Here is a 17,756-nt window from a genome sequence, read left to right as displayed (position 1 = left end):
AGTCTTGTGTGCAGTTTTGGTCACCTACCTACAGGAAAGATGTGACCAAAGTTGAAAGATTACAGAGAAAATTTACAAGGATGCTGCTGGGTCTGGAGGACCAGAATTATAAGGAAAGATTGAATAGGATGGGCTGTATTCCTTAGAACATAGAAGATCGAGAAGAGATTTGGTCGATGAGGAAAAACTTCTTCACACAGAGAGTGGTGAATCTGTGGAATTCTCTGCCACAGGAAATAGTTGAGGTCGGTTCATTGGCTATATTTAAAAGGAAGTTAGATATGGCCCTTGTGGCTAAAGGGATCAGGGGGTATGGAGAGAAAGCAGGTACAGGGTTCTGAGTTGGATGATCAGCCATGATCATACTGAATGGCAGTGTAGGCTCGAAGGGCCAAAGGGCCAAATGGCCTACTCCTGCACCTATTTTCTATGTTTCTATGTTTCTGTGAGGTGTACAAAATTATGAGGGATATAGATAGGGTAAATGCAGGCAGGCTTTTTCCACTGAGGTTAGGAGCACTTCAACCAGAGGTCAAAGATTAAGGGTGAAAGGAGAAATATTTAAGGGGAATATGAAGGAAAACTTCTTCACTTAGAGGGTTGTGAGAGTGTGAATAAGCTGTCAGCACAAATGGTGCATGTGAGCTCAGTTTCAATGTTTCAGAGATGTTTGGATAGTTACATGGATAGTATGGGTATGAAGAGCCATTGTCCCAGTGCAGGTCAATGGCAGTTTAAAGTTTCAGCATGGACTAGATGAGCTGAAGGGCTAGTTTCTTGCTGTATTTCTGTATGACTCTAGAGATCCCTGTTGAATATGGACTTACCTCCTATTCCTGGTCGAAAATTACGAGCATATCCCTTCATTAAATCATCCAGATTTGGCAACCAGGATATTTCTATATCAGTGGTTATGTACTCTCCAAGATCATTCATTGCCCTGTTTAACAAAAGAAAAATTCTTTAAGATTACTAAGTAAATTCCAATTCAAAGCAATGAAAACAACGTCAAGGGCTTATCTGTTAAAGCAGTCTGTGAGTGAGGTGTGCAGGGTAAGCTGATCTCAGTAAGACTGGGGCACTACTTCTGGCTTCATGACCCCTGAGAAACAGAACTGAGTCAGTTTTCATAACTATTCTTTAACTCTGTTGTCCTAATTTAACATTCACCCTGGGCCATTTACCTCTTTTAGTTCCCAGTAAGGGAGCTTTGATTTTTTTGCCTTGCTCGTGCCTACTTCTGTCATCATTTCCTATCCTACGTAACACATAGAAAATGCTGGAAGAATTCAGCAGGTCAGGTAGCCTCTATGGAGGAAAATAAACAGTCGGCATTTGTGACTGAGACCTGTCATCAAGACTGAACAGGAAGGGGAAAATATCAGAATAAGAAGGCAGGGGAGGGGAAAGCATACAAGCTGCATAAACATGATCAAAATGAATATATTACCAACATTTTTACACCTTTTTCAATCACTTTCTCTCTCACTACCAAAATCATTTTTTGATCAGCTTAACAGTATTTTTAGTAAATTCATTTGGAATAATAAAAAAATCTAGACTGAGACTTAAACTGCTATACCTGCCTTATGAAAGGGGAGGGCTATGGCTCCCCAACCTGAAACAGTATTATTGGTCTGCTCGGTTACGTTCTCAATGGAGGCCTTTCCAGCCTTGGTGAATATTGAGAAAGCATGAGGAGATCTACAGATGCTGGAAATTCAAGCAACACACACAAAATGCTGGTGGAACGCAGCAGGCCAGGCAGCATCTATAGGGAAAAGCTCCCTATAGATGCTGCCTGGCCTGCTGCGTTCCACCAGCATTTTGTGTGTGTTGGTGAATATTGAACAGGCATCAGTACCAAACCTCCCATTAAAGCTCTGTCTATATCCTGCAGACTCAAGAAATCTGAAAAGAACAACCGAGAACCCTTTCCTCAAAAATACTATTGACATCTGGTATAAAGCACATCAGCATTTTAAAGATATTCCTCCAATTTCTCGCTTCTCCCCAATATGGGGCAATACATACTTTAGGGCAGGAAGAGCAGATGGTGGTTTCAGAATCTGAGCAGACAAATGTGTGCAGAAAATAGAGGACCTTTATATGAATGGTAATCTTATTACATTTGATTATGTCAGACATACCATATTCCTAAAAAACACTTCTTAAGATATTTACAACTGAAACATTTCATACTATCAAAATATAAGCATTTAATATCTGAACCACCACTATCACATCTTGAAAATCTCACACTTCTAAACTTAAAGGGGAGGAGTCAGATTTCTTTATTCTATACAGCTTTGATGTCATATGATAAGGAGTCCACCATTGACAGGCTGGAGGCATGGAGACTGGATGTTCAAGAGGACATACAAGAAACTGAGTGGGAAATGGCATGCTTAAAAGCCCAAAAACAATCAATTAACATGAGAATGAAGCTATTGCAATACAAATGGTTAATGAGAACTTATATTACCCCGGCCAAACTGAACCATTCATCCCCTGATATCCTGGACAACAGTATTAAATGTTTAGAAGAAAAGGGTACTCTGTTTCACTGTGCATGGGGCTGTCCAAAATTTAAAAAAATACTGGAAAACAGTTGTTCAGACTATATCTGAGATTGTCAGACATCCTACTCTCCCAGAAGTTCTGGGAGTCTCCTACATTTTGAAAGTGGCTCCTTGACGCCCGCAAATTATATGCATTATCCTGGAAATCGATTTTTTTGAGAGTGAGGGGGAGAAGGAGGAGGAAGGAGAGAGGGAGAGGGGGGGAGAGGGGGAGAGGGGGAGAGGGTAGAGGGAGAGTGGGTAGAGGGAGAGGGGCTAGAGGGAGGGGGAGAGGGGAGGGGAGAGGGGAGGGGAGAGGGGAGGGGGAGAGGGGAGGGGGGAGAAGGGAGGGGGAGAGTGGGAGAGAGCATCCTGATTGGTCTCTCTTTATGCTAAGTAGACCTATCAGTCTTCTCTGTGGGTGAGCTTTACAGTCAACTTCTCTCTTTTTCATTGCCCATCAGTTCAGTTTAGTGTCCAGCAGCGGCATGGCAGAGTGTTCCAAGCAAACAAAATATAACATGTACTTCACCCCAGACTACACTAAAGTGTACCCCTGTCTAATCGGGATCAAAAATAATGACAGTGTTGCTTGCTGCACTGTTTGCAACAGTGACTTTTCTATTGCCCATGGTGGGTTAAATGACTGTAAAAGACATGTTGAGGTGAGTTTATCAGGTGTCATTCATCATTAGCATAGCTAATGTTATTTAAACTAGCTCTGCCAGTTGATGAAGCTGCTTTTGGTACTGCAAAATTCTAATTGTGATGTAGAAAGGGCATTCAGCATGGTGTGTCATATTAAGATCGAATGTAGAAATCAGCTGTCTCACAAAACACTTGAGAATTTGATGTCTTGCAAAATTAACAAATTCATTGACATAGACTGCTATGAGGTTGAGACTTCTGGCAAAATGATCAAACTTGCCACACCACAGTACAAGGAAAGTTTGCAAAAGAAATAGAAAAGCTATTTGCATTAGCATTTAGTTATTAGCATTGAGACAGCCAACAAAACACTCAACAAGGAATATATATATATATATATATATATATATATATATATTGTGTGTGTGTGTGTGTGTGTGTGTGTGTGTGGGGGGGGGGGCAATATGGGGTTGTGGGGGGTAAGGGTGGTGGTGCTACCTCCCTAAAATGAGTTTTTGTAGAGTGGGATGTTTGGATTGTTGGAGTAAAGGTGCCTCACCAAGCAAAAATGGGTGTATTAGGTATATATCCAAAGAACTTTACTGTTAGTTCAAAACAGTCAATTTTAATTGACTTTGGACTCCTGCAGACCAGGAGAATGATAGCTTTATCTTGGAGAAAAATGGATATACCTTTGATACATGTATGGGTGAAGGAGACTTACATAACCAGAGGAAGGGCAGGAGAATTTGAAAATGTGTGGAAACCTTTATTGGAGTTTCTCGGATGTCAGTAGAGCGTGAAAGGTTTAAAAAGTTTTAAAAATCTTCAACGGTTTTTGATTCAGTACAAGAAGGCTGCGAGTGACCGTCTGATTTCCGGAGCAAAGGCAGGTTTTACAACTCGGGGTAAAAGAGAGGCAAGACTGCGCAGGCGCATGACATCAGCCAGTAGAGCGTAAAAGGTTAAAATGAAGACCACCATATCCAGTGGGCAGCGGAGTGAGAGGCAGCAGAGTGATAGGGCTTTGGCTCAATGGGCTTCGGCGGTAACGAGACAAGACGAAGTAGGTTTACCAGTGTTATTTGCGGAAAGGAGGAAGTATGTGTGTGAGGCCAGTTTTTTGTGCTCGGTGTCAGGTGTGGGAGGTCCTGGAGTCTCCCAGCCTCCCGGATGGCCAAATCTGCACCAGGTGTGTCAAGCTGCAGCTCCTGAGGGACCGAGTTAGGGAACTGGAGATGCAGCTCGATGACCTTCGCCTGGTCAGAGAGAATGAGGAGGTGATACAGTAGAGTTATAGGCAGGTGGTCACACCGGGACCATGGGAGACAGACAGGTGGGTCACTGTCAGGAGAGGGAAGGGGAAGAGTCAGGTACTAGACTCCTGTGGGTGTACCCCTTGACAATAAGTACTCCTGTTTGAGTACTGTTGGGGGGAACAGCCTAGCTGGGGGAAGCAACAGAGGCTGTGCCTCTTGCACAGAGTCTGCCCCTGTGGCTCAGAAGTGTAGGGAAAGGAAGAGGGCAATAGTTAGGGGGTCAAATGGGCAATTCTGTGGACGCAGGAAAGAAACTTGGATGGTAGTTTGCCTCCTAGGTGCCAGAGTCTGGGATGTTTCAGATCGTGTCCAAGATATCCTGCAATGGGAGGGAGAACAGCCAGACAAAGGGAAGAGTTCCTGAAAAAAGACTACAGGGAGTTAGGAAGGAAGTTGAAAAGCAGGATCGCAAAGGTAGTAATCTCGAGATTACTGCCTGTGCCACGCGACAGTGAAAATAGGAATAGAATGTGGAAGATAAATGTGTGGCTGAGAGATTGGAGCGGGGGCAGGGATTTAGATTTCTGGATTATTGGGACCTCTTATGGGGCAGGTGTGACCTGTATAAAAAGAATGGGTTGCACTTGAATCCCAGGAGGACTAATATCCTGGTGGGGAGGTTTGCTAAGGCTACTGGGGTGAGTTTAAATAGAATTGTTGGGGGTGGGAACAAAACTGAACAGACTGGGGAAGAGGAGGTTCAGATTCAGATTTAGATTCAGTTTATTGTCATTTAGAAACCACAAATGCGATGCAGTTAAAAAATGAGACAACGTTCCCCCAGAATGATATCACAAAAGCATATGACAAAACAGACTACACTAGAAAATCCACGTAATGTTTGGCAATTCCCAATCCAGAGTCAGGAGAGGCTGCTGCGTATTAATATCATGCTACCGTCTAGCGCGTTCCCCGGAAAGGAGCTCCAAATCCACCAGACAAAAACAAGACCAAAAACTAAAGCTACAAGACCTGCACAAAACCACATGATTACAGCATATAGTTACAACAGTGCAAACAATAGCATAATTGATAAAAAACAGACTATGGGCACAGTAAAAATAGTCCAAGATGTTAAAGGACTGAAAGTTCAAAAGAAATCACCACAGTTTCCACAAGTTCCCAGGGTCTCGACAGACTCGCCATCCCACACTGGCGGCAGAAGGGAGTACCCCCGCTATGGACTTCCAAGGAGTCGCCCGACTCAGCCTCGCAGATACAGCACCTGAGTGACCTGAAAAGTGACCTGAGTCCGTCGAAAGGGCTCCGAGTCCATCAAACCTCCGAGCCGATGACCATCCCCTCTGGCACAGCTTCTCCGAACACCATCCTCCGCTGAGCGTATTAAGACGGCCCTGCCAACGTCCATCGGCAACACGACGCCGAGAATTGGGGGCCCGTTCTTCCCAGCAGAGTCCCAGACCTCACAGCCGCAGCAGCAACAAAGAAGGTCTTCCTGATGTTTCTCCATGCTTCCACGTCTGTTTTCAATCAATTATGATTGCACACAACACCCCACTTCACAAATAACAGATAATCAGTTCTGGAGTGGCTGCTGCAAGCTCCGTCGCACCACCATCTTGGATCAAAAATAGAGAAAGCTTGTAGACAGTGCGAGAGGGAGGATAGGCAGGTGATAGAGACGGGACGCGCTTAGACCGAAGGTTTGAGATGTGTCTATTTTAACACAAGGAGTGTTGTGAACAAAGTGGATGAGCTTAGAACGTGGATCAGTTTTTGGAGATAAGATGTGGTGAACATTTCAGAGACTTGTATGGCTCAGGGACAGGAATGGTTACTTCAAGTGCTGGGTTTTAGATGTTTCAGAAAGGACAAGGGGAGAGGCAAAAGAGGTGGGGGTGTGGCACTGTTGATCAGAGATAGTGTCACGGCTTCAGAAAAGGTGGAAGTCATGGAAGGATTGTCTACGGAGTCTCTGTGGGTGGAGGTTAAGAACAAGAAGGGGTCAATAACTTTACTGGGTGTTTTTAATAGGCCCCCCCAATAGTAACAGGGATATCAAGGAGCAGATAGGGAAACAGATCCTGGAAAGGTGTAATAATAACAGAGTTGTCATGATGGGAGATTATAATTTCCCAAATATTGATTGGCATCTCCCTAGAGTAAGGGGTTTAGATGGTGTGGAGTTTGTTAGGTGTGTACAGGAAGGTTTATAGAACATAGAACATAGAACATAGAATAGTACAGCACATTACAGGCCCTTCAGCCCACAATGTTGTGCCGACCCTCAAACCCTGCCTCCCAAATAACCCCCCACCTTAAGTTCCTCCGTATACCAGTCTAGTTTCTTGACTCAATATGTAGATATGCTTACAAGAGGACAGGCTGACTTGATTTGATATTGGGAAATGAACCTGGTCAGGTGTCAGATCTCTCAGTGGGAGAGCATTTTGGAGATAGTGATCATAATTCTATCTCCTTTACAATTGCATTGAAGAGAGGTAGGAACAGATAAGTTAGAAAAGTGCTTAAATGGAGAGGGGAATTATGAGGCTATCAAGCAGGAAATTGGAAGCTTAAAATGGAAACAGATGTTCTCAGGGAAAAGTACTGAAGAAATGTGGCAAATGTTCAGAGGATATTTATGTGGAGTTCTGCATAGGTACGTTCCAATGAGACAAGGAAGTTATGGTAGGTACAGGAACCTTGGTGTACAAAGGCTGTAATAAATCTAGTCAAGAAGAAAAGAAAAGCTTACAAAAGGTTCAGAGAGCTATGTAATGTTAGAGATCTAGAAGATCATAAGGCTAATAGAAAGGAGCTTAAGAAGGAAATTAGGAGAGCCAGAAGGGACCATGAGAAGGCCTTGGTGGGCAGGATTAAGAAAAACCCCAAGGCATTCTATAAGTGCGTGAAGAGCAAGAGGGTAAGATGTGAAAGAAAAGTGTGACAGTAGGAAAGTGTGTATGGAAGCGGAAGAAATAGTGGAGATACTTAATGAATACTTTACTTCAGTATGCACTATGGAAAAGGATCTTGTTGATTGTAGTGATGACTTGGAGCAGACTGAAAAACTTGAGCATGTAGCTATGAAGAAAGAGAATGTGCTGGAGCTTTTGGAAAGCATCAAGTTGGATAAGTCGCCAGGACTGGATGAGATATACCCCAGGCTACTGTGGGAGGCGGGAGAGGAGATTGCTGAGCCTCTAGCGATGATCTTTACATTATCAAAGGGGACGGGAGAGGTTACGGAGGATTGGAGGGTTGCGGATGTTGATCCTTTGTTCAAGAAAGGGAGTAGAGAGAGCCCAGGAAATTATAGACCAGTGAGTCTTACCTCAGTTGTTGGTAAGTTGAAGGAGAAGATCCTAAGAGGTAGGATTTATAGACATTTAGAGAGGCATAATATGATTAGGAATAATCAGCATGGCTTTGTCAAGGGCAGGTCGTGCCTTACGAGCCTGATTGAATTTTTTGAGGATGTAACTAAACACATTGATGAAGGAAGAGCAGTAGATGTAGTGTATATGGATTTAAGTAAGGCATTTGCTAAGGAACGCCATGCAAGGCTTATTGAGAAAGTAAGGAGGCATGGGTTCCAAGGGGACATTGCTTTGTTGATCTAGAACTGGCTTGCCCACAGAAGGCAAAGAGTGGTTGTAGATGGGTCATATTCTGCATGGAGGTCGGTCACCAGTGGAGTGCCTCAGGGATCTGTTCTGGGACCCTTACTCTTCGTGAATTTTACAAATGACCTGGATAAGGAAATGGAGGGATGTGTTTGTAAGTTTGCTGATGACACAAAGGTTGGAGGTGTTGTTGATAGTGGAGGGCTGTCAGAGGTTACAGTGGGACATTGATAGGATGCAAAACTGGGCTTAGAAGTGGCAGATGGAGTTCAACCCAGATAAGTGTGAGGTGGTTCATTTTGGTAGGTCAAATATGATGGCCATATATAGTATTAACAGTAAGACTCTTGGCAGTGTGGAGGATCAGAAGGATCTTGGGATTTGAGTCCATAGAACGCTCAAAGCAGTTGCGCAGACTGACTCTATGATTAAGAAGGCATATGGTGTGTTGGCCTTCATCAATCATGGAATTGAATTTAGGAGCCCAGAGGTAATGTTGCAGCAATATAGGACCCTGGTCAGACCCCACTTGGAGTACTGTGCTCAGTTCTGATCACCTCACTACAGGAAGGATGTGGAAGCCTGCAGAGGAGACTTACAAGGATGTTGCCTGGATTGGGGAGCCTGCCTTATGAGAATAGCTTGAGTGAATTCGGCCTCTTATCCTTGGAGCGACAGAGGATGAGAGGTGACCTGATAGAGATGTATAAGATGATGAGAGGCATTGATCGTGTGGATAGTCAGAGGCTTTTTCCCAGGGCTGAAATGGTTGCCATGAGAGGACATAGTTTTAAGGTGCTGGGGAGTAGGTACAAAGGAGATGTCAGAGGTAAGTTTTTTACTCCGAGAGCGGTGAGTGTGTGGAATGGGCTGCCGGCAACAGTGGTGGTGGTGGATACGATAGGGTCTTTTAAGAGACTTTTGGATAGGTACATGGAGCTTAGAAAAATAGAGGGCTATAGGCAAGCCTAGTAATTTATAAGGTAAGGACAAGTTCAACACAACTTTGTGGGCTGAAGGTCCTGTATTGTGCTGTAGGTTGTCTATGTTTCTATGTCAAGGTGTACAGTCATTTTGAAACAGCTGTGTGTTGTTGAGTGCTTCTACTTTTTTTTCTGATGTGTTTTAATTTTATTTCTCTATTTAGTTTAATTATTATTATTGTTTATTTGTATATGTGAAATATATGTAAAATTCAATAAAAATATTGTTTAAAAATTTTTTAAAAAGCAGTTAGAAGGATATTTGTAACTATGATGTTGTGGCCATTACAGAGACTTGGCTGAAAAAGGGACAGAGATGGGTGCTTAATTTTCCCAGGGTTTCAATGTTTTAGAAAAGATAGAGAGGGAGGTAAAAGAGGTGGAGAGTTGCAATACCAATCAGGGACAATATCACAGCTGCACTCAGAGGGAACAGTTTGGAAGGCTTGCTCACTGAATATATACGGGTAAAACTCAAAAATAGGAAGGGTGCAATCACTCCGGTGGGATTGTATTTTCGACCCCCTCCCCAATAGCCCCCAGGACGTTGAAGAACAAATATGCAGGCAGATGAATGAAAAGTGTAAAAATAATTGGTTTGTTGTCATGGTGGACTTCAACTTCTCTAGTATAAACTGAGCAACACACACAAAATGCTGGAGGAACTTAGCAGGCTAAGCAGCATCCGTGAGAAGCCTGTGGAAAGCAGCCAATGAATGAGTGGGCCAGTGAAGGAGTGGAGATTTGAGGCTTTGACTTGAGAGATTCTGGCAGTTTTGGCAGTTGGACTGTGCAATCCAGTCAATCAAGATTTGAATAGCTCAGCAGAAAGCCGTTGATTAGACAATCAAGATTTGAATAACTCAAACTCAGCAGAAAGCAGCTGATTAGGCAATCGAGGTCAGGTGACCAAGCAGTTTGAAAAGCTCAAACAAATAAATAGAGGGTTACCTCAAGTGCAGCGGCCAGCCAGCCAGCAAGCAAAGGAGTGGAGATTTGAGGCTTTGACAAGAAGAGGCGGAGGATGAGCTTCACTCCGTGAGGTAAGGCCGGGTAAGTTCCTTTCAAAGGAGAAAGTTTCAAAAGTTGAGGCAAGTATTGGGTAGGTCATGGCAGCTGAGATCGGCCCTGTGATTTGTTCATCCTGCAGCATGTTGGAAATCAGGGATACTTCCAGTGTCCCTGACGACTATGTGTGCAGGAAGTGTGTCCAACTGCAGCTTCTGGCAGACCGCATTGAGCATCTGGAGCTGCGATTGGATTCATACTGGAGCATCCGCGATGCTGAGAAAGTCGTGAATAGCATGTTCAGTGAGTTGGCCACACCGCAGGTAAAGGCTAAACAGGCAGAAAGGGAAGGGGTGGCCACTAGACAGTGTAGCAGTAGGCAGGTAGTGCAGGAGTCCTCTGAGATCATCTCCCTCCTAAACAGGTATACTGTTTTGGAGACTGTTGGGGGAGATGTCTCATCAGGGGAAGGCAGCAACAGCTGAGTTCATTGCACCATGGGTGGCTCTGCGGCACAGGAGGGAAGGAAAAGGAGTTGGAGAACTATAGTGATAGGGGATTCAATTGTAAGTGGAATAGATAGGCATTTCTGCGGCCACAAACGAGACTCCAGGATGGTATATTGCCTCCTGGTGCAAGGGTCAAGGATGTCTCTGAGCGGCTGTAGGACATTCTGGAATGGGAGGGTGAACAGCCAGTGGTCGTGGTGCACATAGGTACCAACGATATAGGTAAAAAACAGGATGAGGTCCTACAAGGTGAATTTAGGGAGTTAGGAGATAAACTAAAAAGTAGGACCACAAAGGTAATAATCTCTGGATTACTACCAGTGCCATGTGCTAGTCAGAGTAGAAATAGGAGGATATTTCAGATGAATACATGGCTTGAAAAATGGTGCAAGGGGGAGGGATTCAAATTTCTGGGGCATTGAACCAGTTCTGGGGGAGGTGGGACCAGTATAAACAGGATGGTCTGCACCTGGGCTGGACTGGAACCAATGTCCTAGGGGGTACGTTTGCTACTGCTGTTCAGGAGGCTTTAAACTAATGTGGCAGGGGAATGGGAACAAGTGCAGAGAGACAGAGGGGTGTAAAATGAGGGTAGAAGCAAAAAGTAGTAAGGTGAAAAGTAAAAGTGGCAGGCAGGCAAATCCAGGGCAAAAAGCAAAAAGGGCCATTTTTCAACATAATTGTATAAGGGCTAAGAGTGTTGTAAAAACAAGCCTGAAGGCTTTGTGTGTCAATGCGAGGAGCATTCGTAACAAGGTGGATGGATTGAATGTGCAGATAGTTATTAATGAATATGATATAGTTGGGATCACAGAGATATGGCTCCAGGGTGACCAAGGATGGGAGCTCAACATCCAGGGATATTCAATATTCAGGAGGGATAGACAGGAAAGAAAAGGAGGTGGGGTAGCATTGCTGGTTGGAGAGGAGATTAATGCAATAGAAAGGAAGGACATTAGCCTGGAGGATGTGGAATTGATATGGGTAGAGCTGCATAACACTAAGGGGCAGAAAACGCTGGTGGGAGTTGTGTACAGGCCACCTAGTAGTAGTGAGGTTGGGGGTGGCATTAAACAGGAAATTAGAAATGCGTGCAATAAAGGAACAGTAGTTATAATGGGTGACTTCAATCTACATATAGATTGGGTGAACCAAATTGGTAAGGGTGCTGAGGAAAAGGATTTCTTGGAATGTATGCGGGATAGTTTTCTGAACCAACATGTCGAGGAACCAACTAGAGAGCAGGCCATTCTAGATTGGGTATTGAGCAATGAGGAAGGGTTAGTTAGCAATCTTGTCGTGCGAGGCCCCTTGGGTAAGAGTGACCATAATATGGTGGAATTCTTCATTAAGATGGAGAGTGACATAGTTAAATCGAAAACAAAGGTTCTGAACTTAAAGAAGGGTAACTTTGAAGGTATGAGACGTGAATTAGCTAAGATAGACTGGCAAATGATACTTAAAGGGTTGACAGCAGACATGCAATGGCAAGCATTTAAAGATCGCATGGATGAACTACAACAATTGTTCATCCCAGTTTGGCAAAAGAATAAACCAGGGAAGGTAGTGCACCCGTGGCTGACAAGTGAAATTAGGGATAGTATCAAGTCCAAAGAAGAAACATATAAATTAGCAAAAAAAAGCGGCACACCTGTGAACCGGGAGAAATTCAGAGACCAGCAAAGGAGGACAAAGGGCTTAATTAGGAAGGGGGGAAAAAAGATTATGAGAGAAAGCTGGCAGGGAACAAAAAAACTGACTGTAAAAGCTTTTATAGATAAGTGAAAAGAAAAAGATTGGTCAAGACAAATGTAGGTCCTTTACAGTCAGAAACAGGTGAATTGATCATAGGGAACAAAGACATGGCAGACCAATTGAATAACTACTTTGGTTCTGTCTTCACTAAGGAGGACATAAATAATCTTCCGGAAATAGGAAGTGACTGAGGGTCTAGCGAGATGGAGGAACTGAGGGAAATACATGTTAGTAGGGAAGTGGTGTTAGGTAAATTGAAGAGATTAAAGGCAGATAAATCCCCAGGGCCAGATGGTCTGCTTCCCGGAGTACTTAAGGAAGTAGCCCAAGAAATAGTGGATGCATTAGTGATAATTTTTCAAAACTCCTTAGATTCTGGATTAGTTCCTGAGGATTGGAGGGTGGCTAATGTAACCACACTTTTTAAAAAAAGGAGGGAGAGAGAAACCAGGGAATTATAGACCAGTTAGTCTGACATCGGTGTGGGGAAAATGCTAGTCGGTTATCAAAAATGTGATAACAGCACATTTGGAAAGAGGTGAAATCATCGGACAAAGTCAGCATGGATTTGTGAAAGGAAAATCATGTCTGACGAATCTTATAGAATTTTTTGAAGATGTAACTAGTAGTGTGGATAGGGGAGAGCCAGTGGATGTGGTATATTTAGATTTTCAAAAGGCTTCTGACAAGGTCCCACACAGGAGATTAGTGTGCAAACTTAAAGCACACGGTATTGGGGGTATGGTATTGATGTGGATAGGGAATTGGTTGGCAGACAGGTAGCAAAGAGTGGGAGTAAACGAGACCTTTTCAGAATGGCAGGCAGTGACTAGTGGGGTACCGCAAGGCTCAGTGCTGGGACCCCAGTTGTTTACAATATATATATTAATCATTTAGATGAGGGAATTAAATGCAGCATCTCCAAGTTTGCGGATGACACAAAGCTGGGCGGCGGTGTTAGCTGTGAGGTGGATGCTAAGAGGATGCAGGGTGACTTGGATAGGTTAAGTGAGTGGGCAATTTCATGGCAGATGCACTTTAATGTGGATAAATGTGAGGTTATCCACTTTGATTGCAAGAACAGGAAAACAGGTTATTATCTGAACGGTAGCCAATTAGGAAAATGGGGATGCAACGAGAACTGGGTGTCATTGTACACCAGTCATTGAAGGTGGGCATGCAGGTACAGCAGGCGGTGAAAAAGGCAAATGGTATGTTGGCATTCATAACAAAAGGAGCAGGGAGGTTCTACTGCAGTTGTACAAGGCCTTGGTGAGACTGCACCTAGTATATTGTGTGCAGTTTTGATCCCCTAATCTGAGGATCTCCCTCTTGCCTTAGAGGGAGTACAGAGAAGGTTCACCAGATTGATTCCTGGGATGGCAGAACTTTCATATGAAGAAAGACTGGATCAACTAGGCTTATACTCACTGGAATTTAGGAGATTGAGGGGGGATCTTATTGAAATGTATAAAATTCTAAAGGGATTGGACAGGCTAAATGCAGGAAGATTGTTTCCGATATTGGGGAAGTCCAGAATGAGGGGGTCACAGTTTAAGGATAAAGGGGAAGCCTTTTAGGACCGAGATGAGGAAAAACTTCTTCACACAGAGAGTGGTGAAGGTGTGGAATTCTCTGCCACAGGAAATAGTTGAGGCTGGTTCATTGGCTATATTTAAGAGGAAGTTAGATCTGGCCCTTGTGGCTAAAGGGATCGGGGGTATGGAGAGAAAGCAGGTACAGGATTCTGGGTTGGGTGATCAGCCATGATCATACTGAATGGCAGTGCAGGCTCGAAGGGCCGAATGCCCTACTCCTGCACCTATTTTCTATGTTTGTATGTTTAAAATAGTAGAGTTAATGTTTTGGGCCAAAACCCTTCAGCAAAACTGGAAAAAAACTGAGGAGTACATTTAAAACCTGTGGAAGGTAGAGAGAAAAACACAAGGTGATAGGTGAAACCTTGAGGGGGAAGGATGAAGTAAAGAGCTGGGAAGTTTGATTGGTGAAAGATACAGAATGCCATTGGAGAAAGAAAAGGGGGTACGTGCACCAGAGGGAGGAGATGAGTGCGTAAGGAGATAAGGTGAGAGAGGGAAAAGCAGATGGGAAATGTTGGGGGTGGGGGGGCGCATTACCAGAAGTTTGTGTGTTATGGTTGCATACATTTCTGGTCATCCCATTACAAAAGGATGTTGAAACTTTGGAGAGGGTGTAGAAGAAGTTTACCAAGATGTTGCCTGGATGAGAGGGTATGTGGATTTTGAGAGGCATAGATAGAGTAAACAGACAGTATCTTTATCCCAGATAAATGTCTAATATCAGAGGCAGGCATTTAATGTGAGAGGGGTTCATATCAAAGAGATCTGAGTGGCAAGTTTTTTTTTTACACATAGTGGTGGGTGCCTGGAATACCCTGCTTGGGATAATGGTAGAGGCAGACACATTAGGAGATGTTTAGATACACACATGAATATGAGGGAACTGGAGGGATGGAGACATTATGTAGGCAGAAGAGATTAGACTAATTGGAAATTGAGTACAGTACTTATTTATTTGGTTTGGCACATCATTTTTTCTGAAGGGCCTGTCCCTGTACTGTACTGTTCTATGTTCTATGTCAGTTTTGGTCACCTCACAACAGGAAGGATGTGGATACTATAGAGAATGCAGAGGAGATTTACAAGGATGTTGCCTGGATTGGAGGGCGTACCTTATGAGAATAGGTTGAGTAAACTTGGTTTTTTCTCCTTGGAACCACGGAGAGTGAGAGGTGACCTGATAAAGGTGTATAAGATGATGAGAGGCCTTGATTGTGTGAATAGCCTGAGGCTTTTTCCCAAGGCTGAAATGGCTAACATGAGGGGGCATAGTTTTAAGGTGCTTGGAAGTAGGTACCATGGAGATGTCGGGGGTAAGTTTTTCACACAGAGAGTGGTGGGTGCGTGGAATGCTCTGCCAGTGGTGGTGGTGGAAGCAGATACAATCAGGTCTTTTAAGAGCCTCTTAGATAGGTACATGAAGCTTAGAAAAATAGAGAGCTATGTGCCAGAGAAATTCTAGACAGTTTCCGGAGTCGGTTACATGATTGGCACAACATTGCAGGCTGAAAGGCCTGTAATGTGCTGTAGATTTCTTTGACCATAAAACGTATAAGACCATAAAGACCATAAAACATAGGAGCATAATTAGGCCATTTAGCACATTGAGTCTGCTCTACCGTTCCATCATGGATGATCCTGGATCCTACTTAACCACAGACCTGCCTTCTCACCATAACCTTTGATGTCCTTACCAATCAGGAAACTATAAATTTTCACTTTAAATAAACCCATTTATAGTACAGTTAATGTTTTGGGCCAAAACCCTTCAGCAAAACTGGAAGAAAACTGAGGAGTAGATTTAAAACCTGTGGAAGGTAGAGAGAAAAACACAAGGTGATAGGTGAAACCTTGAGGGGGAAGGATGAAGTAAAGAGCTGGGAAATTTGATTGGTGAAAGATACAGCTATGGCCTCCACAGCTGACTGTGGCAGAGCATTCCACAGGTTCACTATTCTCTAGCTAAAAAAAATTCTCAATGTCTCTGTTCTAAAGGGTTGCCTCTCAATTTTGAGTCTGTGCTCTCTGGTTCTGAACACCCCCACCATAGGAAACATCCTCTCCATATCCACTTTATCTAGTCCTTTCAACATTCAGTAGGTTTCAATGAGGACCCCCACATTCTTCTAAATTCCATTCTTCTAAATGTTCTGAGGTGATAGGAAAAGCTCGGTGGGTGGGGAGGGGGGGAATGAAGTACGAAGCAGAGAAGCAATAGATGGAAAAGGTATAAGGGCTGGGGAAGAAGGAATCAAATAGGAGAGGAAAGTGAACCATGGGAGAAAGGGAAGGAGGAGGGCACCAGAGGAGGTGATAGGCAGGTGAGGAGAAGAAAAGTAAGAGGGAACCCAGAGTGGGGAATAGAAGAAGAGGGAAATGGATGAGGGGAAAACTACTGGAAGTTAAATGAATCGTTGCTCATGCCATCAGGTAGATGTTGAAAACTGTATTATCCATGTATGAGAGATGGAAAGGTCATAAAATGTGGACATCTCCAGCAAGCTGAAAAACAGGTGTGAAGCTGGACACATCACACAGATGCTGAGTGACTCTGTAAAAATGTCCTGAATCCAATATTTAGCCTGGACAGACAACACAGTTGAAGTCAAGGAGTTGGTAGCTTGACTATGCTTCACTTGTGAGTCAGTGATAATGTGAAGATGCCTTCAATAAAAACTCATTTGTTATGACTAGCATCAACATTTTTTGCAAAAATTTGTCAAATGTTGACAATTCCATCAAAAATAAATATTAGTTTCCCTACTAACTGGTGCCAGAAAAGGGCCAGTAACATCATGAAGGATCCCTCCCATGCTGCCCATGAACTGTTTGTCTCACTCCCATTAGGTAGAAGGCTATGTAGCAACCACACCCATCAGTTACTTTCCCTGAGCAGTAAGGCTGATCAACACCTCTACCATTCCACACCCCCAACCACCATGACTTCAGAATTTGCTGTTAGTCAACTTATGTACAGATAATATAGTGCTTAGCATCACTTCATGGACATACAATTAATCTATGGATTAATCTGTCTGATGTATTTACATTTATTGTGTTCTTTATCTTTTGTGTTTTTTGTGCTGCAACAGGTCTAGAGTAACAATCATTTGGTTCTCATTTACACCTGTGTCAAAAAGGAAGAATCAGGCAGAGAGATTGAAATTTAAAGAAAAAGAAACATTTACACGCTATAAATCTTTGATCAAAACTGTTTCTCCAACTTGCAGAGTTTCTTGCCTGTTGGGGATATTGACTATTTCTTGACACTTGGTTGCCAAGAATTCCAACCTGCTATATTCTATATTAAGTAACACTGTTTACAGTAATGCAAAGATGAGTAGATTTCAAGGCGAGAAGTGTCACAGGGGAGGACAGCACATTCCAAACAATCCTCCTACTGTAGTATCCACAGCTGTCAAATGTCAGAAAGATTAGAGCTCCCCAAGCAGTGAGTTAGCAAGCAACTGTGAAATTTCTTCAGATTAGATAAACAGTTTAACTGAAACAGTACAAACCACATTAACCCAAACTGCAGAAACCACATTAACCTAAACTGTACAAACCGCATTATCATGAATTGCACAAGCCATTCACATAAACTTTACAAACAGCATTAACACAAACTGTACAAACTGCTTTAACCCAAACCTACAATTCCCATTCACTCAAATTGTACAAACCATATTAACATGAACTGTACAAACCATGTTAAACCAATCTATACAAGCCGCATTAACCTACCTAGAACAAACTGCGTTACCCCAAACTGTACAAATTAG

At 43.3% G+C, this 17,756-nt stretch overlaps 1 protein-coding gene across 3 annotated transcripts in view; it reads right to left on the bottom strand.

Moving 5' to 3' along the window:
- The window catches only part of gabrd (gamma-aminobutyric acid type A receptor subunit delta), a 159,767-nt gene that overhangs the window by 71,215 nt on the left and 70,796 nt on the right, over window positions 1-17,756 (bottom strand). For all 3 annotated transcript variants that reach the window (XM_059952438.1, XM_059952437.1, XM_059952439.1), the window contains one exon: window positions 828-940. In XM_059952438.1, coding sequence (XP_059808421.1) covers window positions 828-940 — 113 coding nt within the window. The remainder of the gene's footprint in view (window positions 1-827; window positions 941-17,756) is intronic.

This window comes from Hypanus sabinus, chromosome 27 (assembly GCF_030144855.1).
Source record: "Hypanus sabinus isolate sHypSab1 chromosome 27, sHypSab1.hap1, whole genome shotgun sequence".
Lineage (NCBI taxonomy): Eukaryota > Metazoa > Chordata > Chondrichthyes > Myliobatiformes > Dasyatidae > Hypanus > Hypanus sabinus.
Note: the sequence above shows the minus strand (reverse complement) of the source record. Positions and strands in the feature narration are given on the sequence as shown.